The sequence below is a fragment of the Anolis sagrei genome, chromosome 4, assembly GCF_037176765.1.
Source record: "Anolis sagrei isolate rAnoSag1 chromosome 4, rAnoSag1.mat, whole genome shotgun sequence".
Classification (NCBI taxonomy): Eukaryota; Metazoa; Chordata; class Lepidosauria; order Squamata; family Dactyloidae; genus Anolis; species Anolis sagrei.
The window spans coordinates 103,826,691-103,852,008 of NC_090024.1; the positions used below are offsets into that span (position 1 = coordinate 103,826,691).

At 39.3% G+C, this 25,318-nt stretch overlaps 1 protein-coding gene across 9 annotated transcripts in view; it reads left to right on the top strand.

Annotated features, from left to right (window-relative positions):
- Window positions 1-24,256, top strand: part of CTNND2 (catenin delta 2) — a 623,732-nt gene extending 599,476 nt beyond the window's left edge. For all 9 annotated transcript variants that reach the window (XM_067467540.1, XM_067467541.1, XM_067467543.1 and 6 more), the window contains 3 exons: window positions 8,008-8,139; window positions 15,905-15,978; window positions 22,985-24,256. In XM_067467540.1, the coding sequence (XP_067323641.1) occupies window positions 8,008-8,139; window positions 15,905-15,978; window positions 22,985-23,245 (467 nt within the window). In that variant the 3' untranslated portion in view covers window positions 23,246-24,256. The remainder of the gene's footprint in view (window positions 1-8,007; window positions 8,140-15,904; window positions 15,979-22,984) is intronic.
- Window positions 24,257-25,318: the final 1,062 nt, after the last annotated feature.

Below are 25,318 nucleotides of genomic sequence, written 5' to 3' on the forward strand. Positions count from 1 at the left end.
CTCACTTGTTTTTTATTGAGAATTTTAAAAGCAGTTTCTATTTTTTTTAATAAAAGCAAACTATTGATAATAACTGAAATATTGAAATTGTGCAGCCCTTTCCGTAACCCAAAATGATGTAAAAGTGAGTATTCACGGCATGACTGGAGTCGATAGAAAATTGATCTGAAGCCCACAGACTTGGATTTTTACAATTAATCCAGAGTGCATGACTAGACATCCTTGCCCCAAATTCTCCCAAAACCTTGAGAAAGAAGTCTCAGCAAAGTACCATGTCTAGTTGGAGATTTTATCAGAAACACTAATAAATAAAGGAACTATTTTTTGACACCACACTAATGAATCTCTGGATTGTAAACTAGTACAGGCACCTGAGTTTATCTAGCTATTTAGGATCTGCAGCTCCCAAAACCCTTCACCTTTAAAAATCGTGCTAAAATTAGAATTAGATGTTGCATCTGATTAGTGCACTTCAGGCTGTATCACACTTCTCAAGGCATCCTTTAGTACAGTATAAATTAATGTATAGTTGGTGATATTTTAGTATCTTGTTTATCATCTAAAACCATGAAATGAAAGGGACTTGCTTTCTGAGTTCAATTAGTATGATATTCTATGCATTTCTTCATATTCCAAGTTTCATTTATGGAAAAGGATTGCAGGAGAGGACATTTCTCAAAAGCTTACAGAATGTGAATTTCTTGGTAAATTGGGCTACTTCCATACACATTTGTATTTTACCAAATGAAGCTGAAAATCCTTTTTATCAGCAAAGTTTTAATTTGTCTGATGCATGGGAATTTCCACTTTTTTACCATTCATTTTTTAAATACTGTGTTTAATTTTTAACTATTTTTTACTTTTTTGTTAAGTCTTACAGTGGAAATATTTTAATGTGACTTATTATTGTACATTACTTTGGGTCCTTCTACATGTGAAGTAGAAATATTAGAGTGAAATGCTCTACATACTATACAAAACACTTGAAATGTACATAATAATACTACTGGCAGATATCTTCTGTATTTTTGTTGCATTTAGATACCTAAATAAGACTGCCATTAATGAGCTGTTGGAATAGCTAAACATTTGATGGAGTCACTCCACTGATAAATATATAAACACATGAATAATAGAATAGAGGAATGTCTATTGATATTCTAGATCTATCTGTGAGTAGTCTCCAATCAAAGTCTATTCTAGTGCAAAACTTTTCTCTTCTTTTGACTTCGGTGTTGAGGAAAATAGCTGCTTCCACATGAACAATCACACTACTTAACTCAGAGAATATGACTCATTCAGAATCCACTTACAGCATACCACCACTAATACATTATTTGAAATTTGGTCCTATTTGTTTCAAAGGGGCATAATCCAAAGTAATTGGATATAAAATTACAGCTTGAAGCATAGATGACACCTTGCCTGGTGTGCAACTATATTTCTCTGATCTTGTTATATCATGCCTACTGAGAGCGTTGCATTTGGCATTTACAAAAGTAGAGTCATTCTGCATAAAGGAGGACTTTGCAAAAAAAGAAAGAAAGAACCTATCTTCTGAACATGCCTAGGAGCTTGTGCATTTACTTATTTTTACTTACTTCGGTGATCCCTCGTTGTCTGAGTTGTCTGAGTAAGATTGTCCTCCAAGTGCAGTGTCCTGGCACTGGGTACATAAGTGACTGTGGAGCCCTATTCTTGACCCACATGTTCTCCCTCAGTGAGGGGATCCGTTTCCAGGTGGAAGGCAGTCCTAGTTGGAGTTCGCTTGATGTGCCTACCTCTTGACACATTTCTCCCTTTCATCCTCAATTCGTGCCTCTTCAAATTCCACAGCACTGCTGGTCAAAGCTGGTGCCCATTGCTAACAACATTTATCTGCCTAGAATCTTCACAGGTCTTTCAGCTTGGATTTCCAGGCCCAAACAATAACATCTACTCCACTCCAATAACTCCAATTTCCAGGCCCAAACAATAACATCTACTGGATGTTGGATTTCCAGGCCCAAACAATAACATCTACTCCACTCCAAGGAAGTCAGGACAAAGCTTCCCACTTAGATATACAAGGGAAGAAGACCATTCACACTAGGTATACTGTAACTGCTACACTTCTCTCTCCTCCACCACATGTAATTACTGTGCCTTCCGTGAACCGTTTCACACACACACACACACAGGGGGGGGGGATAGTTATACACCAATGAAGAGCAGTGTCTCCCACATGGGTGAGGAGCCCATCACCACAGGCAGATGAACTATATGTTGTCAAAGTCACAAGCATTCCACTCTATCAGTTGCCTGCATTCATGTACACCTGTGCCTTGCAGAAGATGCCAAGATGTAGAGACCAGATCAAGCTGTCACCAAGTCCAAGAAGTCCAGTAGGGCAAAAGTGTAATTATATTGGCCACTGCTACAATCACTTCTTTTTCTTCATGAGTGGAGGTTAATGCATGTGTGCTGGCAGAGCTCCCTTCGAGTTCAATGCCATCTTATGCCTTGTCCCCTAGTGATCACCTCAGCAAGGGTAGGCAATTGCATGGGAGCCAGAGGCTAATTCCCTGCAACTAGCCTCCAGATTGCATCCTACTTAACAACCCCAATTGCAATACCTACTTTCCTCTACAGTCCCTCTCCTTGTTTTCTGCAGATTGTTCTCTCACAAACATAGAATCCATTTCACACCTTCTTTTACGCAAGTCAGATAAGAGGGCTGCCCCAATACCCGTTACGAAAAGTGTGCTATTACCTCATTCTCTATGGCAGAACTTTCCAAACATTTCATGTTGGTGACACACTTTCTAAGCCTGCATCATTTTGTGACACAGTAATTCAGTTTTACCAGCAAACCAGAAGTTAAACCAACTCCTTCTAAGAGATGTGAACACATATGTAAATTGTAATAACAAAAATATTTGGGGATATAACATGCTACACTAATACCTCTCATTGATGTTTTTTTAAAGTATGTGATTTATTGCTTATATCACATGGACTAGTTACATTAGCATGGCAAAACTTACTGCAGCTGACACACTAATGTGTCACAACACACAGTTCGGAAAGCTCAGCTCTATGGAGTTAAAAGCTTACTTAATCCAGGAAGTAACTTTGCAGGCTCTTGGATACATAGCTACAGAGTAAGCGGGAACATTCCTCCCACCAAGTTGGTGATATACTACCTATCTAGTCACTCGTTATTCAGGGCACTGGGACCCTGCTGAGTAACAGGTTAGCAATGCCACATTTCTGTCTTCCTTTCTGTTTCCACTTCATCCTGGATGCTGATCAATAAAGGCTTTAATGTTGCCATGTGTGTGGTTTCTTTGTTGCTCACAGATAGGAGTGCCTTTTTACAACTTAGTATGAGGTGGTCTCTCAGACTGTGAGGGTGCTGCTTAAGGCCAAGAGGTTGTTATCTCTGTGCCTACTCATGCTCGCTAGACTTTGAAGTGACAGTCTTGGAAACCTGTGTTTCTTCTTCACAGTGTCTTTCTTACATGAATGAATCTTTGACCACTTGGCCCAGGAAGGCTGTATATGCTCTATGCAGGTTCATAGGTTCTATGTTCTGTAGGATGGCCTTTCTTCCACAGGGGAAAAAAAGCTATCTGCATGGCACCATGTAAGTACTACATTGCATTAACTGGGTGATTTTTTTCATGTCAGAAGTGACTTGAGAAATTTGAAGTTGCTTCTGGTGTGAGAGAATTGGCTGCCTGCAAGAACATTGCCCAGGGGATGCCTGGATCTTTTTTTGGTGTTTTACCATCCTTGTGGGAGGCTTCCCTCATGTCCCCACATGGAAGCTAGAGCTGACAGAGGGAGCTCATCCGCACTCTCCCGGGATTCAAAACTTCGACCTGTTGGTTTTCAGTCCTGCCAGCACAAGGGTTTAACCCATTGTGCCACTGGGGGCTCCTAACTGAGTGATGTCAGCCACAGTTAAGGGGATCTGAGCCTTTGCCTCAAGGGATACCTGGGTCCGGCAGTTCCAAACCCACAATAAACATTGAGGCTTGGAACCGTTGTGACAAGGAAGCATTGGAAGCATGCCTCCATTCTCCATTAGCAACTTCTGGGAGTTGCATGTGGGTACTGGTGACATATTCTAGGGCTTCTATTTCCTGCCCATCATGTCCTTTTCCTTTCAGGTTGAGCATCCAACTGATACAGCACTCATTTTATTAACATGTTAGAGTGCTGTATTGCACATGTTTGTATTGAGAAATGTATTATGTTGTGCAAAGGTTTGAAAATCTATGAAATTGTTAATGTTTATAAAAAAAATCAAAATCCTCTTGCATACTGTCATTATTATGGATGTACCTCAGGACTCGTGATAATATCTTATTGAAATCATGTTATGGAAGGAACTACACTAGTGTCTGGGCAGTAAATCTGGAAATATGCACCCAGTGAAGACTATAACCGAAATGGCACCAGAGGCATGCAATTCAAAATTAAAGTTGAATTAAAAGATATGAAAATTAACACAACCTTTAAAAGGAGGCACACTCCAAATACTACTAAACAGAGCCATCTAAGAAATATTACAGCTTTCAAGAGTCACTGTGTGTCCCATTCCAATTGATGTCAACAAAAATCTGGTCATCCTCCCCAATAATTAAAACAATAGGAGCATCTGCAACAAATCTTCTTTTAATCTTCCAAGAACAGATCCCGACTGAAATGTTATGGAAAATGACAATGTGTGTATAGCCAATTTTTTTTAAGAGTGGTTACCTCCTCATATTGTCAGACCGTTATCTTCTGCTTCTTTTGTATTTTTTCCTCTCTCTCTTCCTTCACCTTCCTGAATGGAGTTTTTCAGTGGCAATTGGTAGGATATACTGCCCAGATGCTCCCCTTTTAGCCAATATCTCCACCCCTTTCCCTTACCTCAGGCAAATGTAAGGATGGATGCCAGTGAAAAGGTAACAGACATGCTAGTCATTTCACTAGGAAATTGGTGAAACTTTGTGGAAGCTTTGTGGAATACATCATGGCACCACATATACGTGGCAATCTTTTCCCAATTGATCTTTGCTGCGATAAGCAGATTTCAGTCAGGTTCAATGCAGAAGACACAATAACATTGCATACAGGCAAGAGGGAAAAGAAAAGAAAATTTTACACTTGTCAGCAGACTTAAACATAAATTTTGCAGTGTTGCATACAAAATCAAACAGTGCAACAAACTTACATAGTCCTTGTAAGTAATACAGAATAAGGCTTCTTCATCTTCATTCAAATGAGAGAGCAGTACAAATAGTTGAGCAAAGTGCCTAAGCTCCTCAGAGCTCAATCTACTGCAGCATAAAGCATAAAATCATATAGTGTGAGCTCCTCAGAGCAAAAAGCTAAACTGTATTCTAAAACACATACAGTTATGCCCCATCCGGTGTGGTCTAAACTTACTTGCTGACCTACATTAGCAGCTGCACACAATGACCAGCAATATAAGGTTTTCTTTGACACACACAAACACACTTGATCCTTTTATGACTTACTGTAACAAATAATGGTGTATTTACAGGTAGAAAAAGCATGGCATTCTGACATACATGTCTTATCTTGATCAGCCCCATTTTTTTTTCTTTAATTGTATACAGAAGTCTATTTAATCAAGACCTAGTAGAAAGGGCATCTTCATTCATGCTTTAAAGGACCAAAAACAGAAAATAAAATTGAGTAAATTTTCATTCAGTCTATTCTATATGGGAGAGAATACAAGTCTGACTACTTCGGATAAAAGTAGTGACACACCTCATGTGTGCAAGCCTGCTATAGACCTTTGTGCTGAATATGTGAAGATCTGAACAGGAGCCAGGACACAGAGGGGAGAGCGGATATCAACAGGTTCTCTCCTCTGTTTAACACATTTCTTTTGAACACCTATAGAGGATTGATGTGACTGTCAAAAATGCTTGAGATTGTATCTATCAGCTTGCATGATATGAAGTACATTACATTTTGACTTTATGAGACCATGTCACATGTGTATGGGTGTGTGTTAATAATACATTTCCTGAGAAATCCTCTTAATATGAACTGAACATGCACAAATATAACAATATATCGTACTACAGTGTGTGTGTGCGTGTGTGTGTGTGTGCGTGTGTGTGTATACATTGCTTCCTTTTAGGATAAATTAGTAGCAGCACTGTTATTGGAACTTCTTTACAATAGATTGAGATCAGATAAAGCAGGGGTCCTCAAACTAAGGCCCGGGGGCTGGATACAGCCTTCCAATGTCATTTACCCGGCCCTCGCTCAGAGCCAACCTAAGTCTGAAATGACTTGAAAGCACACAACAACAATCCTATCCCATCAGACAAAAGCAGGCCCCCACTTCCCACTGAAATACTAATAAGTTTATATTTGTTAAAATTGTTCTGCATTTTAATTGTATTGTTTTAAAGTGTTTTTTGCACTACAAATAAGATACGTGCAGTGTCCATAGGAATTCATTCATGTTTTTTTCCCAATTATAATCCAGCCCTCCAACAGTTTGAGGGACTGTGGCCTGGCCCTCTGTTTAAAAGGTTTGATGACCCCTGAGATGAAGTTTGCATCAGCCCATAAGCTACCAGCTTGCCATTCTTGTTCTAAGAGTGAATTCATTTAACTGCCCTCAGAGCTCAAATTGGCTAGATTTTTGAGATGTCATGAACATAACCTTTCTAGCTGCTGCTTTCTAATTCTCCTACAGTTTACAGAGCATTTGATTGATTGTAGATATGTGATCCTCTAGGTGCAATTTTTGGCAAGAAAATTCTCTAAAAACTAAGGAATGGAATATGTCACATTTAAATCACCAAAGACATTTGAATACATGAGTTGGGGAAGGAGACGAAGAGGCAGAAAGCCACAGTTCTGTGACAGAGATCTAAACATAAGTTCCATTCCTCCAATGTTTGTCATATATTTAACTCAGAATTAACTACTATTAAATAGAGTGGAATACTGCCTCTAAAAATCAATCAAACTATTCTTACTTTTTATAGTTTTACATATACATGCTGCTAGAAATAAAATTGAAAGGCAATGTTCTGTGTATACAAACATGTAGATATATGACTTCAACCCTGGATTTACTGAATGTCATCTAGATTTGCCATTAGGTAAAATATTTTAATTGCACAAACTGGGGCATGGGGTTTGGGCTGTGAATCATCTATCCTCATTTCTTGAGATGAGAGATATGTGAAATATCTCTAGTTGGCATATCATGTATGCCATTCTTGATGCCAACAGCTGTTTTTCTTGCAATGTCAGTGGGGCTTTGGCAGTGCAGAGATGCAAGAGTTCTTGTAGATTGCTCTGATGTCAGAAAAAAGCCCAAGAAGATTGAGATGGCTGAATGCAAACAAATAATTGGAGAACCTTCATGTGTGAGTTTTGAGGTCCATGAACACTATTAGATATATGTAACAACATAGATGTAACGACATCTTGGATGAAAGACCATGGTTTTCAGAAGATATCTGGTTGCTGCTAATAGGCTGGAGAACTTTTGTGAAAATTTATTGCATTTCTGATGGTATTACTGTCAGCTACTCAACATTGGAATTTCCTCTGTGCAGACACAAATGCATAATTCCATCAGTCCCTGTTTCTGTATGTATATGCTGATGTAAGAGGTGGACAAGAAGTACGTTGAGATACCATGTTAGCCCTCTCATTAATTTGCAGTATATCAGCAAGGATTTCTGTCACCCAGTTGTAATACTGGTACCAAACCTATACACAATCCCAAAATTATACTGTTGAAATGAGGATGAACTGAAAGGTGGTAGTAGCAGTAGTCAGGTGTGGGTTTGGCATGGAAGGATGGTGGGTTCATTTTAGTGCTTAAAAGAAATTCTTGGGCTTTTGCAACCAGCTCTGATTGGTAGATGACTGGGTTCTAGTAGGGAAGGGATCCTGTACTCTTGAAGTCTGCCCATACCTGCTCTGATGTGGTGAAATTTTAAATATCTGTATTTGTTTGTTTGCTAGCAAGTGCCCCGGCTTCGCCTCGAGAAATGATCAGTTTAAAGGAAAGAAAAACAGACTACGAATCCACTGGAACAAATGCTACTTACCATGGAAGTAAAGGAGAACACACATCTAGAAAAGACACAATGACAGGTGAGATTCCTATTGCATATCATCTATTTAAGAAACATTTGAAACCAATATTGTCCACTGAAAATTATTATAGCTGTGAATCGGATACATTTGTTTAGCATGGGCTAGGCTTTAACAAAACATCTTGATGTCTTCTCTTCAGTGTCTCTGTTTTGTATTGTTTATTATGATATAATTGGAGTTCCATATTGATGCAGAAAAATTCCTTACATTTGTGATTTTGCAAGTTACCATCAATTCCACCTAGAATTTTTTTTCTATGTCCTACATTCAACTGGGTATGTGCTGGACCTGCAAGATATCAAGCACTGCTGGGATAGATATGTGTGTTTCCCATTCCCAGCTGCATAATGTTTAATTCAATAAGGATTTATGTAGAGGTGAAGTTTGCATTCAAGCATTATCTTACTTTCATAGATTGGGGAAAAGGCTTTATTTCTTTTTATAACAACTGTTTCTCAAACAGACAATAAATGTGACTTGTGGTAGCTGTTTTGGGTTTATAGTGCAGCCTTTGATAAGCATGTGTGATGATCTCTCACAATTGCTGTGGCTTTGCAGAAACTGGAACAATTGATCCCCTGAGTATTCATTACTGTGTGACTATCCATAGTTTGTGTATCTTTTCCTGTTATAACTCTCTTATCCATAGGGAGTAAATTTTCTCTCCTTACTCTTTACATGTGCTTCCATTAAAAGATTATCTTTCCTGCCAAATCCTTTGGACTCAGCTTAATTCTCCATCAACGGCTGCAGGTTATGTAAGGCCAAAATGTTTGTGGATCCCTCCTGTTGTCAAGCAAGAAGCCAGATAGGGCTGAGTGGGGCTCAGGTGAAGGAAAGGAGATCCAGATATGGCACTGCTTCTTGGCTGTCAGAAAGGACTCTAGGAAGGAATGCCACGTGCTTCTCTGCCTCCTCACTCCACTAGGTTTGCAGAAAAGGTGGGATAGTACAAGAATAAAAACACCTTTACCCTCCATGTCTGTCCTTTGGATTTGAAAGAGGAAATATTGTAAGCTTGACATCTCACTCTGGTCTGGTTTTACATCATATAAGAATTTTCGTTTAGACGGATACCATGTGAAGCATAAAAATTGAAAGAATGTAAAGCCTTCCATTTGTGGCTACAGAAAGCAGTGGGAAAGCTGAACCGATGTCTACTTGATGCCATTAACCCCCACTCCAACATTCAACCAATCTGCCCAACTGAACTTAACACGGCCTGTAGTACTCCCATGTTGAAATCCCGGGCTGTTAGCCATGAAGCTAGTCACAGTCTCCCATGCAACAAGGATTGTGATGGATCTTATTTCATTCAGCCTCCATTTTATCTTTGCAAAATGTTCTGCACTAGCGTAAGCCAACTTGGTTTTTACTTGAAGCTCTTCATGGCTCACTTTATTAAAAAAAATACTGTTGATGTGTACTAGGGCTGGAGGTTTAGCACAGCTGGTAAATCATCAGTAATTATAAGATCTATCAACCAAGAGGTTGCAAGTTTGAAGCCCCGGGTTGGCGTGAGCTGCCAACTGTCAGTCCCAGTTCATTGTTTACCTAAGCAATTCGAAAACAGCTTTAGCTGTGATTAGAGGAATTAGGTACCACTAAAAGCAGGGGAGGTGTTTCACGAAGCCATAAAGAAAGAAGATCAGAAAATGCTGGGTGGCCAAAAGGAAGGAGGAAGCCCTGACAGCTCTTCATCACAGAGGACAGAGCAACAGCACTCCCTGGACTCAAGCCCAACCTTCCATGGCACCTCCTTCTGTTCTGTCTGTGTATTGTCTATACAAATCGGCATTGAATGTTTGCAGTGTATGTGTTCTGTGATCCGCCCTGAGTCCCCTTCGAGGTGAGAAGGGCGGAATATAAATATAGTGTTGTTGTTGTTAGTATTATTATTATTCCCCTCTGTTTTCTCCAGTTTTGTTTATTAAGCAATGAGCAACCAACAAAGTTGTGTTAAGGAGCAAAAACTGTGAAAATTGCTCCTTATCACAACTTTGTGTTGTGTTGGTATCACAACAAGAACACTGTGAAAATTGTAGTAGTTCACTTGTAGTAGTTCACTTGATCAAGAAAGGGGTGAATAACTTCATGACACCTATGTCAGAGACACAGGTGCCTGAAACATGTACAGTTGGAAGCACACCAGAAAGAGCAAACTTGAAGAAAAACTTGCTGGTGGGCTACTAACAACAGCAAGGGCACAGGAGGATGGGCTGCTGAGATAACCATTTGGAAAACTACTAACTGGTATTAACAAAAGTATTTACAACTTTGTTCACTTTGTTTGGTTTGACCTCACTATGAACCATAACTCTAGATTATAAAGTGTGATAGCTGTGTTCTTTGTAGCTCTTCGCTATGATACTATGACTTGGATCTCTCAAAAGCTGCCATGATAAGCTTCTTCATCAATAGCAACACTTACATTTAGAATATATAATTTGTTGTGAATTATGAGACACTACAGATTTTCACCAGATTGCATGTAATGGATCCAAGATATGAAACAGAATGGAGAGGAACAATACATTTGATCATGAAGTTACTTGGAAGCATAAGATCCAGACATTTCACATTAGATCTTGATTCGCAAAAAAAAACCTGGAAGAATCTACGAAGAACAAGAAAAACTGATACGTTCTACATTTTGACAAGGTATTGTATTTTTCTGTTGTATTTAAATTTGGGGCGGGGATTATTTCACACATTACACTGCCAATTCTCACTGCTTGATTAGTATATCTGTAATAATACAAGCTGTCACTTTCACACTTCACATTTTGGGGGTTTTATTACTCTATAGGTCATATTTGAACTGTAGAGGACAACGTGAAGTATGCAGTCATAGGGATACCTTTGCTTTCTAGAAGTTAATTTCTTAATAGAACTGCTGTTGGAGAGGCAATCCAAGCAGATTTCTTAGCACTTTCTGATGAAGAAATAAAAAACATCTTATACAATGCCTTCTTTTCCTATCTTTTAAGTCAGGGTGTCATGAAGAAAGTGCTTCTACATTTCTTAAGTAGTATCTCCATTTAGATGACTTTGTTTTTCACACCAGTTCTGTTTTGTTGATTTGATCCTCCCACAACCGCATTCCCTGGTCCCAATTTTTCCTATTTTCCCCCATTTTTTTTCTGTCTGCCTTCTTCACATGTACTTCTTTTTAGCTGGGCACAAACTCTGACACAAACACCTCATATTTGCTCTACCAGATGTTTATCTTTTTGTAAACAATGAGCTTAGACATCTGTGCAAAAATAATATTATCTACAGTTGTTTGCGTTGTATGATTGAGAATGGAGATCACAAGTCTTATTTGCTTTTTCAGGTTACTGACACTGTGCTTAGGGCAAGTTATTACGGCATCAAATAAAGTCTCCTCTGCAGAGAAAGAGAAGAAGAAATGAAAGGAAAGTTATTCTGTTTGTGTATGAAATGTTTACAACACCTTGAAAAAGAGCCTTAAGAAGCATGAAAAGGAAACTGGATCAATGGTTCAATAAAATATAATATAAAAACCCAACCTTGTGTGACTTTTTTTTTCACCTTCAAGAAATAATTTGCACCCAGCGTTTCGTTCAGACTCAGTTGTGTACAGGTTGCATGATTATATGTATTACAACGTATAGCTTCTCTAAGATCAAAACAAAACAAACATGGCCTTTCTGTAACCACAGAAAAGGGTACGTTTTCCTGCCTCTGAATATGTTATAAGAGGGAAGGGAAGCAAGACAGTGTGATAACAGCATCAGAAACAGCAATAAAGTCTCTCAGGAGTTTGAGCCACACAGGGATCTGGACTAAAGAAGCAAAGTTTGGACTTGCCATTCCAAATACTCCAGTAAGAAGACTTGATGCTATCACTTCCACCGATGTATTTAGACACACAAGTTCGCCAAATTCACCATGCCTGTTTAACCTTCTATAGATTCCATTTCAGATCACAACCCTATTGTGAAGTATCTTACTACAGAATACATTAAGGAGGTATACAGAAGCTAACGTGTGTGTGATAAAAAAGTTTATCAACAACATCATTGATGGCATCGTACTCCAGATTTCCAAGGGACCTCACATATATAGTGCACAGGATGAAAAAATGAGTGAATACTGCATTACCATGAAAGGATGATCTCAGGAAGCTGGCAAGCTGCAAGTACAACTCTATGACATTCCAGCCACAAATAAGATTACTTCAGAAAATGCTTGCAGAATTCAAGAGCCTTGCCATAGACTATTTATAATCAAGACTCCCGAGGATTCTGAAAGCTATAACAGAAGTAATAAAATGCAATTATTCTTGTTGAATTCCAAATGAAGATCTGTGACCAAACCTGAAAGCATCAACCCGGCATCAACCCAGCTATACATAGGTCAACCCTTGATTCTTGCAAGTATTAAGGAGTCTCAAACTGAAGGAGTAAATACCTCTTTCAGAAAGGCAGGACTGGTTATGAACCTTAGAAGCACATTGTATGAAGTTTTTTTTTCAAAAAGGTCTAATCAAAACCAAATCATTTAAGAATCATCTAACATCCTTTCCTCCCAAACCTATTTAGCTATAAATAAATAGATAATGTATGACAAATTAATTCTCAGACCACTGGAAAAGGCAGCAGGGAAACAGGATGTACACATGGACACACACATCCTACAACTATATGGGGGCAATAGTTCCATAGTCTTTAAAAGACTAAAGTCAAAGAAAGTGTACTTTGATCTGATTTTTCAAAAGACTGCAATTAAAAACAATGTTGTCACTTCAATAATATTAGCAAAGTAATAAAATAGATCAAAATATGACAAGAATTCTTTTCCAGATGAGAATCCAATATATTTGGCTTCCATTATCTCAGGTAATTTTTCACTTATAATATGACACCATTTCAAAATAAATGAAAAACATCAAGGACATTTCACATTTCTTCTCATACTGAGATAGTTATAAAAGGCCTTCTACGTTTCCAGAAGAGACAGATTTTTTCTTAACAAAATGGAATAAGCCATGGTAGCACTGCAGGTTAAACCGCAGGAAAGCTGCTGACCGGAAAGTTTGAAGTTGCAAGTCGGGGTGAGCTCCCAACTGTCAACCCTATCTCCTGCCAACCTAGCAGTTTGAAAGCATGTAGTATGAGTAGATCAATAGCTACTGCCTTGGCAGGAAGGTAAAAGGAAGGGAAGGCTGACTTGGCCACGGTAGTACACGCTTTGGTTACATCCTGCTTAGATTACTTCAACGCTCTCTACGTGGGGTTGCCTCTGATGACTGCCCGGAAGCTGCAGCAAGTACAACGCGCGGCAGCCAGATTACTAACGGGGGCTGGGTACAGGGAGCACACCACTCCACTGTTACTCGAACTCCACTGGCTGCCGATTAGCTTCCGAGCACAATTCAAAGTGCTGGTGTTAACCTATAAAGCCCTAAACGACTCCGTCCCTGTTTACCTCTCCGAACGTATTCTCCCTTACGAACCATCAAGACCACTAAGATCATCTGGAGGGGCCCTGCTCTCGGTCCCACTGCCTGCACAAGCACAGCTGGTGGGGATGAGGGAAAGGGCCTTCTCGATGGTGGCCCCTCGACTTTGGAACTCCCTGCCATTAGAGATCAGAACTGCCCCCTCCCGCATGACGTTCAGGAAACCAACAAAGACCTGGTTGTGGAACGCGGCATTTGACAACTGATTTAATTCTTTGCCCACATGAAAGGAGGATGATGAATGGGATTGTGATGGTGTCGGACGATTTGGCTCTTTTAACTGTGATGATAATGTTTTAATGTGTATAGTGCTGATATTTTAATCGTGTTATGAAGTGGCATTGTGTTGTTATTGTATATTCTTTGTATGTTAACACATGTTGTGAACCGGTCCGAATCCCTCTTTGAAGGTGAGAGGGTCGGTATATAAAACCTCGAAATAAATAAATAATATAATATAATATAATATAATAAATAAATAAAAGGGTACCCCATGCAGATATGCAGACATGTCGGCAACACAACTGGAGATGTCCATGGACAACAGGCTCCTCGACATGGAAAATGGAACAAGAGCACCTCCCCATGGCCAGAATTGAGCATCGCCTCCAGACGCCAGAGATGGAAAAAGGGGAAGGCGTTTACCTTTGTCTGTGTTGTATGTCATTGTTCACTATATGTGTACAATGAATGTTTACTTTATATGTGTATTGTAATCTGCTCTGAGTCCCTCCGTGGAGATAAAGCGGAATATAAAATAAAGTGTGAATCTTATGTTGGGATCAAAATCTAGGTAAACTATCTTGAGCTCACTTATTTTTCTAGCAAAATAAAGAACTCTGAAATCTAACACCTAATGGAAACAACCACAAAAAGACAAAGTATGTGGATGGAGCCAGGCTTTCAGTGACAGATGGTTTAAAAATGATTACTGATGTGCTATATTAATACATCCATGTTTTACTGTTACAGTGGTAGAGTACTCAATGTCTAAACATTATTTCCTAAAAACCAGTAAAATAACATTTGAGTTGTATTCTAAAAATGCCTTGGGGAAAGAGTTTTCATTTGTCACCAGTTACATCACAGTAATTGTCATGAGATGTAATACTCAGCAACTTTCAACAAGGAGAACCATTCATTTTTCGCTCTAACAGATGTAGTTTACCCACTAGAGAAATCAATTTGGCCACAAGAGAAATACGAGCTTGAAAAAGGAACAGCGTGGAACTAAATAGCCTTAAAGCTGCATGATTTTTTTGTATGGAAGAAAACCCATATTCATCCAGTAAAGTCATCCTTGCATATGGCCAATTCTCCCACACTAGAAGTGACTTGCAGTTTCTCAAGTTGCTCCTGATATGAAAAATAATCCAGTAAGACTGTAAAGCACCTGATACCTCATATGTGTTAATCACAGTAACTACTTATAGGTTGGCCTCATTTGTTCAACATACATTTGGTACTCTAATTTTGTACAGTTTTTCATCAGAAATGATATGCAAAGTTTGTGAAGTGGATGAACATGCTCCAAACAATTAAATAAGCATTTCTTGGAAAGTTCTTATATCAAATGTTTTAGATGGTTTATGGAAATTATTGTACAGAGTGGTACAAACACTGTGGTGCAATAAGAAAGGATGTGAGGTTACCCTTGATTCTTGTATATGAACACTCACAAATTTCCATTCTACAGTGTGAATGCAATCCTGACACACAATGAGTAATCTGTGCTCTCCTCATTTACACGCTTCTATCTATTTGGTGGTCTTGAATGCCTGCAACCAATTGACACAGAACAGAAGACACAATCAGAACCAATTGACACAATCAATTGACACAATCAGCAGAAGAACCATAATCTTTTTAAAATCAAAATCCAAAACCATTATGGCTACAAATGTATGGTTTTTTAATGTAGAAATTGTGGATTTTTGCAGTAATTTTGAATATTAATATTCCCAAATCTCATGCATCTTTATGTAGCATTCTGTGGTAACAAATAATTAATTCCATGCTCATTAAGTGTTGCATGAATAATATCATGTATCTTTTTTGCCAGTCAGATTCACTGGATTATTTTCATGTTCTAATATTGGAAAAGAAGAGAGGAGATTATTGGGTGTAACATCCCAATTTTTACCCGGCAGCTAAACTCTAATATTCACTCTTTGTTCAAAGGAGAACATTTCAGCACTGTTGTTGGTTTAACATTGAATTTTCATGCCCCTGGCTTATTAATGGTAATGCGGTTCTTTTTTCTCCCGCCTTTAGCTCAGAACACTGGAATCTCTACTTTGTACAGAAATTCTTATGGTGCACCTGCTGAAGATATTAAACACAACCAGGTATGTGGCTAAAGCAATCCGTTGTTTTTGAAAACGAATATGATTTGTGTCTACAGTATTGGGAAAAGGGGGAAAGGACTTGCCACTTAATCTCTTAAGTGCATAAGACTTTCTTTTTCTTTTTTTGTTTTGTTTTTATAAATTCCTTTTTTCCATAGCCACTGCTGATAAGAGTCCCAGACTGTTTTTTTTCCATTTCAAAAAAATCCTAAAAATGTGAAAATGTTGTTTTTTTCAACAACAACAGACTACAGACTTTGCTTTTCTCCTATAATGGTCATTGATATAATTTATTTATTTATTTATTTATTACAGGTTCTTATACCCCGCCCTTCTCACCCCGGGGGGGACTCAGGGCGGCTTACAAAAGCGTCACAAAACAATCAATACAAAATTATTACAAATTCATAGTTAACAATTCATATATAATACCAATAAAATCAATAAAAACCCCATACAAACCCAATTCATCCCCCCACATGGTCAGCGTTCACTAACTCATAGCTCTCATTCTCAATTCCACTTCTTCCATCCTGCTGGTCGTATTCATCTGATTTAATTGCCCGATTGCCCGAAGGCCTGGTCCCAAAGCCACGTCTTCACCCTCCTCCTGAAGGAGAGGAGGGAAGATGATGTCCTAATTTCCCCCGGGAGTGAGTTCCACAGGTGAGGGGCCACCACTGAGAAAGCCCTGCTCCTCGTCCCCACCAGCCTCACTTGTGAAAGTGGTGGGGTCGAGAGCAGTGCCTCCCCAGCTGATCTCAGACTCCGGGGTGGGACGTAAAGGGAGATACGTTCGGACAGATACACTGGACTGGAACCGTACAGGGTTTTATAGGTCAAAACCAGCACCTTGAATTGTGCTCGGAACTGCACCGGCAGCCAGTGGAGCTGGCACAACAGGGGGGTGGTGTGCTCCCTGTATGTCGCCCCGGTGAGCAATCTGGCTGCCGCTCGCTGGACTAGTTGAAGTTTCCGAACCGTCTTCAAGGGCAACCCCACGTAGAGCGCGTTGCAGTAGTCTATTCGGGATGTGACAAGAGCGTGGACCACTGTGGCCAGATCAGACTTCCCAAGGTACGGGCGCAACTGGTGCACAAGTTTTAATTGCGCAAAAGCTCTCCCGGCCACCGCTGAGACCTGGGGTTCCAGGCTCAGCGGTGAGTCCAGGATCACTCCCAAGCTGTGAACCTGCGTCTTCAAGGGGAGTGTAACCCCATCCAACACAGGCTGTAACCCTATACCCTGTTCGGCCTTCCGACTGACCAGTAGGACCTCTGTCTTGTCTGGATTCAGTTTCAATTTGTTAGCTCTCATCCAGTCCGACACAGCAGCTAGACACCGGTTCAAGGTCTGGACAGCCTCCTTGGTGACAGGTGAGAAGGAGTGACAGATCTGGACATCATCTGCGTAGAGATAACATCTCAGTCCGAAACTCCGAATGATCTCTCCCAGCGGCTTCATGTAGATGTTAAACAACATTGGGGACAGAATCGAACCCTGTGGGACTCCACACGACAACGGTTGTGGGGCCGAACAGGTGTCACCCAGTAACACCTTCTGGGACCGTCCCTCAAGAAATGACTGGAGCCACTGCAAGGCAGTACCCCCAAGACAGTATAAGATCATTATAGGATACAATATTTGATACCAGTTATGTTTTCGGGTCACTTTCCTGTGTAATTAAATCAGTACACTTGCCATAAATCTCAGGGTGTGTTGAGATAGTAGATTTCATAATCATTTGGCAGTTACTAGATCTTGTCCAAATGTTAAGGTTTTGCTGAAATTGTCTGTACATAAATATGTCCGAAGAGAAAATGCTTGTAAGGGTTTGAGATTTCATTGAATCTTAGTGGAATAAGGGACTCTATATAGCAGACAGGTGAAAGAAAGGGGAATATTTATGTTCATAAGAACAATATTTAATGTGATCCTCTAGTCAGTGTAGAATTGGGTGTACCTTTTCAAATACAAATGGGGTATACTCCTCATTTGAGAAGATCTAGCCAGGCTGAAATCTCAGCCTATCATATCTCAATTTATAGGGTTTTCCAAACTTTGTTTCCTTACTGGTAAAAGGTTGTCATTTTTTGTTGTGACTTTTGAAGAAATATGGTGGGTTTACCGCTCCCACACAGTTAACTTCCTCCTTGAAATAATACGATATACCTTACAACCATCCTTAAAATGTGATACATAGGCAGTCCCCAAGCTACGAACAAGATACGTTCTGTAGGTTTGTTCTCAAGTAGAATTTGTATGTAAATTGGAACAGATATGTTTTTTAAAGTGTAACTCCAGCCATATATATATATTAGGCATGGCTAGGTTCAGTCGGAATCTTCGTAATTTGGAATAAATTAGGAAAGATTTCCTTTTTGAAGTGATTTCAAAGTTTTTAAGGAAACCGGAAGTCCCTTTGCCCTTTCAAAGCTTTTTCCTCAATTTCTCTTATGAATCAGTAAGTGAGTCAGAAATGATTCAGTTTTTCTCCTGCTTCTGTTCCCTGGCCTGGGTTCAAGCAAGAGAAGCATTCTAAACTGGTGTGGATGGATTCCCATCCTTTCTTTTCCCTCCCACATCAGTCTTAAGCAAGAGAAGCGGTTTTAACCAGTGTGGATGGATTCTCTTCCTTTTCTTACCCTCCCGCATCAGTTTTAACCAGTGTGGATGGATTCCCTTCCTTTCCTTTCCCTCCCGCGTCAGTTTAAACCAGTGTGGATGGATTCACTTCATTTCCTTTCCCTCCCGCTTCAGTCTTCAGCAAGAGAAGCAGTTTTAACCAGAGTGGATTGATTTCTTCTCTTTACTCCCCCCCCCCTTTCTGGAGTAAAACAACTACTTTCAAAGTAAAAACCACCCAATGAAACAGGAAATAACACTTTGAAACCATTAATGAAAGATTCGGAAGTCTCGGAAGTTTCGCAAAGTTTTGAACTTTTTTTCTGTGAAAATCGGAACTTACTTTAGATCCCAACCACCAGTGCCCCCTATATCGGAAACAAGTTTTGAACCATTTTTTATCAAACTATATATATATATACACACACACACACACACACACACACACACACACACACACATATATATATATATAGTTTTGAATATCATAGGGAATGATTAATACCCCTGTGGTATATGTTTTGCTGTCTATTCCACTGTTCAGTAGATTTCACCTCATTTTCTGTCCCTGTGATGATAGGATTTTGAAAAATTTGGCTTGTTGTGGAGACAAGGATTGATGACAAAACTTCAGTGGAGACACCTTTTCCCCACAATAACTCTTCCAGGAGTGAATTTTCCGAGGGGTAGATTGCTGTCACTTCCTGTTGTCTCACCCCCATTCTTAATGATGAATCATTTGTAAGTCAGATATTTGCAAGTCAGGGACTGCCTGTACTCAACAACCATCCTTAGAATGTGATCTATTTTACAACCTTTCATATGGAGGAATGGAGGAAAAGGCCATAGGAGTTTCTGTAAACAAGTGCCATCTGGAGGAGTTTTCTTCCACTTCTTCTGTCAATCATTTAGATATCCCAAGACTTTTTTTTTCATTTTTCTTCTTCCTTTTACTCTCCCATCCATCCTAAAACTAGCATCCTCCAGATAGGTTGAACTATATTTCACATTAACTTCTGCATATTAGGTGAAAAGTGTGATAACTCACTGTCTCTGTTGCTTTTATACAACTGTTATTCCATTATAGTTACCACAAGTGCAAGAACATCACGGGGACTGCTAAAAATAAACTCAGGATGAGTTCAGGTTAAAAAGACCAAGTAGATGGACCTGTTCTCATAACACTAACCTTCCACTTGCTGTGTTAATATCCTATATCTTCTAGAGTCCTGGGGCTTTGCAGTTCAACAAGAAGTTCTCTGGCTGAGCACTCTAAATATTTTTGTCTAAACTGCAAAGCCCAGAATTGCCAAAGGATGGAATGCTGACAATTGAAGGACTTTAAATCCATTAGCTACCGTTAGGTTGCTGTCTACATGGGAGTTTCCAGCATTGTTATATAAGAATGCCACTTTTGACCTTATTTGTTGTCTAACTAAATGGCATTATATTTTAGTATTATTCTGGTCCAATAAATTGAAAAAGTCTACTGGTAGTTTACATCACATGCTTGAGATTAAACATACAGCATAGAGTTACCTGGGAAATTCTACAATCCTGCAGAATTTTTTTTCTGAGCAGAATGAACTTCAGACCCAGTGCCTACATTGTGGATATCCGCATATGGGTTGAAACCATCAGTGATCCACCCTCTGGGATTAGCATGGACTAGGACACCTACTTCATGATAATTATTATTTTAAGTCCATCTTTTCCCCTATAATGGGACTCAGGGTGGTTTACAACTTATTAAAACAGAATTTTGTAATATTTTTGGCACGAACTAAGTAAACTACATCTCACTATGAGGTCCCTCTAAATAAAAAAAACCCTCTCAATTTTTTAGAATGGTTAAAATAATACTCATATTGTGGTAATGCTGTAGGGCCTCTTCAACTTAACCTTCTATCAAAAGGCCAGACATTGTTAAATGTCTGCATCTATCCCTGTTTTTGATTATGAAGGTAAGGTGTTTTTAGAGAGTCCTCATCTGTCATTTGGAGCATTTCCACAACCTTTTACTTCAAAGGTTGGGACCTGGGAATCTGGGTAAAATCTACCAATTATTCAAAAAGTTTAACCATAGGTCATCATAACCTGTGCTCTTTACCTACGCCTTTAAGCAAAGTGTCTGTTAGGAAAAGTCATGAATATAAATGTTAAAGCAATCATTTCATAAAGTTCAAGCAAAACCACAGAATTAATTCAGAGCTGTTTGACGTAACTGCCAAAATGCTGTGAACCAGTCCTCATCAATGGTGCTTGGAAGCAGAATGGTTCTACATGTTGAATATCCCTTAATTGGGACATTGTGAGTTTCAGATACCTATATTTGCATATATGTGCATAATGAGGTATCTTGGGAGATGGGACCAGTGTAGAAAAACAAATTTTACGTACATTTTGTATATACTTTCTAAAATCGGAAGGTAATTTTATATCCTATTTTTATGATATAAAATGAAGCAAAGTTTGTATTGTCGAAGGCTTTCATGGCTGGAATCACTGGGTTGTTGTAAGGTTTTTTGGGGGGCTATATGGCCATGTTCTAGAGCTGTGATGGCGAATCTATGACACGCGTGTCAGTACTGACACGCGTAGCCATTTTTGATGACACACAGCCGCATATAGAGAAGCATGGATTGCATGCCAAGGACGTTTCATCCTTGGCTCCTGCACGGCCAAGTGCAGTAGCCGAGGATGAAACATTTGCTGTAGTGTAGACACGCTGTGCCGGAGGTCTGTAGGCCAAAATAACAGAACTCTGGCACAAAGTGTCTAGTTCTGGGACTTCTGGTTAGGCCATTAGGGGATATTTGACCTCACTTCCAGCCGGCGGAGCAAAATGTCACGGGGAATGCATCTTTGGGGGTCCTGTGATCGCTATTACTTAGCAACCACATAACCACAGCAACCATCATACAATCTGCTGTTCTGAGGTGTCATGGATATCTAATTTACCATCATTACTGAAATAAGTAAGGAGGAGGCTGGGAGAGGCAAGGGTCTGTGCTATGGGTGCCATTTCCCACCATTAGAAACAGCGGCAGCCATCTTAATTTACATTAAGCAGGTAAGTTAAATAATTAGTTTTTGGTTTATTAAAAATTTGTATATTATAACACTGTTCTACAAATTTTCAGTTTTTCTCAGTTACGGAAATGAAATGTGCCGTTTCTTAATAAATTTAACATGCTGAATTCAAATATAGTAATTAAATGTGTTAATTGGCTCTGGTTTTTATGCAACAGCTATTTCAATTTTCTCCACAATAGTTAATTAGTTAATATTATGATAATGCGCCTAACCTTACTGCATGTATATAAACCATGAATATTTACTAAATTTTAGTCAAATTATATTGCCAATAGTTTATACATGAGAAATATTTATTTAATTAGTCTATTGTTTATGTTTGTGCAGCAAGAAACTATATTAGTAGGCCTAATGCAGTTGAAAAGTCTGAAAGTTTAAATGTCACTTTAATCGTGACTTTAGTTTATATCCTGTTTGCTTCTCTTGACTTTTCTTTTGTATTCAAGGAAAGGATTGTCTCTTACAATGCTCCAGCAGTAGTCTGACAGCATTGACGGAGTCCATTTACCTTGATATCTTTTTTCCATAGTGCTTTATTTACACACGTGCGAGGCATAACTACAGTAAAAAGAACAATGTAAAACGATGTTTAACGATATTGTCTCAGTCTTCAACTGACTGACCCTCACCGTTCAAAAGTCTGGCCTTATATAGGGCTTTCTGGCTTTTGCACACGGCACTAATACTGCGTCATCAAACTTTCTAGAGTATTCTAGAATCTTCCATAGTGTAAGTCGCAACATGCATTTTTTCAACCATACGTGATCACATGATTGCTTATATCATAAAAACTAGAGCCAATATACATTTTTAAATGTCATTTTCATTTTCAGCACCCCAAAATCATAAAAGAACAACTATTTTCAGGCCCGCAACTTTTTCTCCATTGAAAAATTATACTTTTGTTATTTAAACTATAGATATCACAAAATTAAGTTTTTCCCCCTCAAAGTGACACCCCACTCAAGTTATGTTCGATTTTTTTGGTGAATTTTGACACACTCATCTCAAAAGGTTGCTCATCACTGTTCTAGAGGCATTTAGAACATGGCCATATAGCCCGAAATAACTTACAAAAACCCAGAAGCAAAGTTTGTGTGCACTGAACTGTAAGAAAGCAAAAGTGTCACTATCTCAACCACCCATGTGGACCATTTTGGAGTATTTCGTATTTTGGAATTCCAGATAAGGGATGCTTAACCAGTCAACAGTGCCTTAACTGGCAGTTTGTTTCCTGTCATTATAATCTAACCTAAGAATCTGAGGCTTATTGTTCTGTTGATAGGTTTCAACACAGCCAGTTCCACAGGAGCCCACTAGGAAGGATTATGAACCATATCAGCCATTTCAGAATTCAACGAGAAACTATGACGAGTCCTTCTTTGAGGACCAAGTGCATCACCGCCCACCTGCAAGCGAGTATAATATGCATCTGGGACTCAAGTCCACTGGCAACTACGTCGACTTCTACTCTGCTGCCCGGCCCTACAGTGAACTCAATTATGAAACAAGCCACTATCCAGCGTCTCCGGATTCCTGGGTTTGAGATTTCGGCAAAGGGGGGGAAAGCTCCAGGAACTGTGCATGTGCATGCATACCACAAGACATTCTTTTCCTGCAAATTTAGTTTGTTAAAGCCTGTTCCATAGGAAGGCCCTGATAATCAGTGTGGAAAAAAAATTAAGATACCTTTTAGGTGGCGAAAAGAATTGGAAGTTAAGCACGGGAGTGTCATTAGAAAGGGGGAAATGTATATCTATTTCTGTATCTATATAATCCTGTCTCTCTATATATAGATATAGAAATATATTGTGTAGGGAGGCAACTTTGCAGTTGACCTTGTATGTAGAGTTTAAAACAAATAGTGCTGTACATTGAATGTGACGGAAGGGAATCGGGGAAGGTATGACAGCTGACAAGGGTCCAGAGTTAAGCACAAGAAAATGAACAGTTTACAAACCTTAGGGGGGACAGCTTCTCACACTTTGTTTCCTCTCCTCATCCATTGTGAATCTAGGCTTCAAGTTGCATTTGGGGTTTCCTCTGTACAGCAAGATGTTTCTTGCCTTTTGTTAATGCATTGTTGTAAAGTATTTGATGTACATTACAGATTTAAAAGAGAGAGAGAGAGAAAGAAGTGCATTGTGTATATTACACCAATGCCACAGTGTTTCTTCATCTATGGTTCTAAATATTGCTTCAATTTCAAAACTTTGAAGTATGTATGAATTTCCAGGGGCAGGGGAGGGGTTGTTTCTCTTTTTCTTTTTCTTTTCTGTTATTTTCCCCAGTGCGTTTTAACAAAAGAAAACAAAAAAATGGAATATTTAGCAGTATTGTTCGTTCTGATATGTGAATTTGTTTGTGGCAACTAAAAAAAAGGCATTCAGCAGTTTCTGACAATTAACATTCATCATTCCACACTCCTTGTCAACAAAGTGCTTTTTCACTGCCTAAAATTTTAGATGTAGATATTTGAAATAGATTTTTTCATTTATACCAGTTTTCTTTATGATGATACAGTGTTAAAAGAAAATAAATTACAATTGATCTGTCATCCATATTTGCTAAGAATGTCTATTTCCAAGAATCCGCCATCCAAATACACATTCTTGCTTGTGCGTGTATGTGTGTGTGTATGTATATGTCACCATGTAGGCATACTCTCCGGTGTGTATGTTTGTGCAACATAAGCAATGTTCCATCTCAGTGTTGCCAGACATGAGAAGATTCTCATCTGTGAATGAGAATCTGGGCACCTCGACATAAGGCATGAAACCTTTTTCCAGTCTTGTACAAAGTAGACAGGTAGGCAGGTTTGCTTAGTGCAGCAATTACAACTAGGTTTGAAGGAAAGACAGCACATCGCACTTCCTCACAACTGAAACAAAACTGTGCAAGGAAGAGTACGTTGGGTGTCTGGAGACAATATGATATTTTCCTCTGTTGTGCTGTTCATTTCTCAACAAATGCAAATAGAAATCAGTGTATGCCCCCATTCCAGCAATGACATCCGTGACAATGTCAGCTTGTAGCATGGAAAAAGGCTTCCTCTTTCTCAGTACAGCATTCCCTCCCTTATTGCAGGGGTTCCATTCAGGACCACCCACAATAAGTGAAAATCCATGAAGTAGGAACGCCATATTAATTTTGATATTTATACATTATTTTATATATATATTATATATTATTTCGGAGCCCCCAGTGGTGCAGTGGGTTAAACCCCTGTGCCGGCAGGACTTAAGAGCAACAGGTCGCAGGTTCGAATCCGGGGAGAGGCGAATGAGCACCCTCTATCAGCTCCAGCTCTCCATGCGGGGACATGAGAGAAGCTTCACACAAGGATAGCAAAACATCCAGGCGTCCCCTGGGCAACGTCTTTGCAGACGGCCAATTCTCCCACACCAGAAGCAACTTGCAGTTTCTCAAGTCGTTCCTGACACTATATATATATATATATATATATATATATATATATATCTTACCCATTCCTTCCCTGTCTCCCGGACCAACCTAAGGGTACCTACCTGCCTCCCTGACCACCTCAGACCCCAACAGAGCCTTTGGAGCCATGCAGGCGGCAGCAGGCCAGGCAGGCAGGCCTTCCCCGCACTTCTGT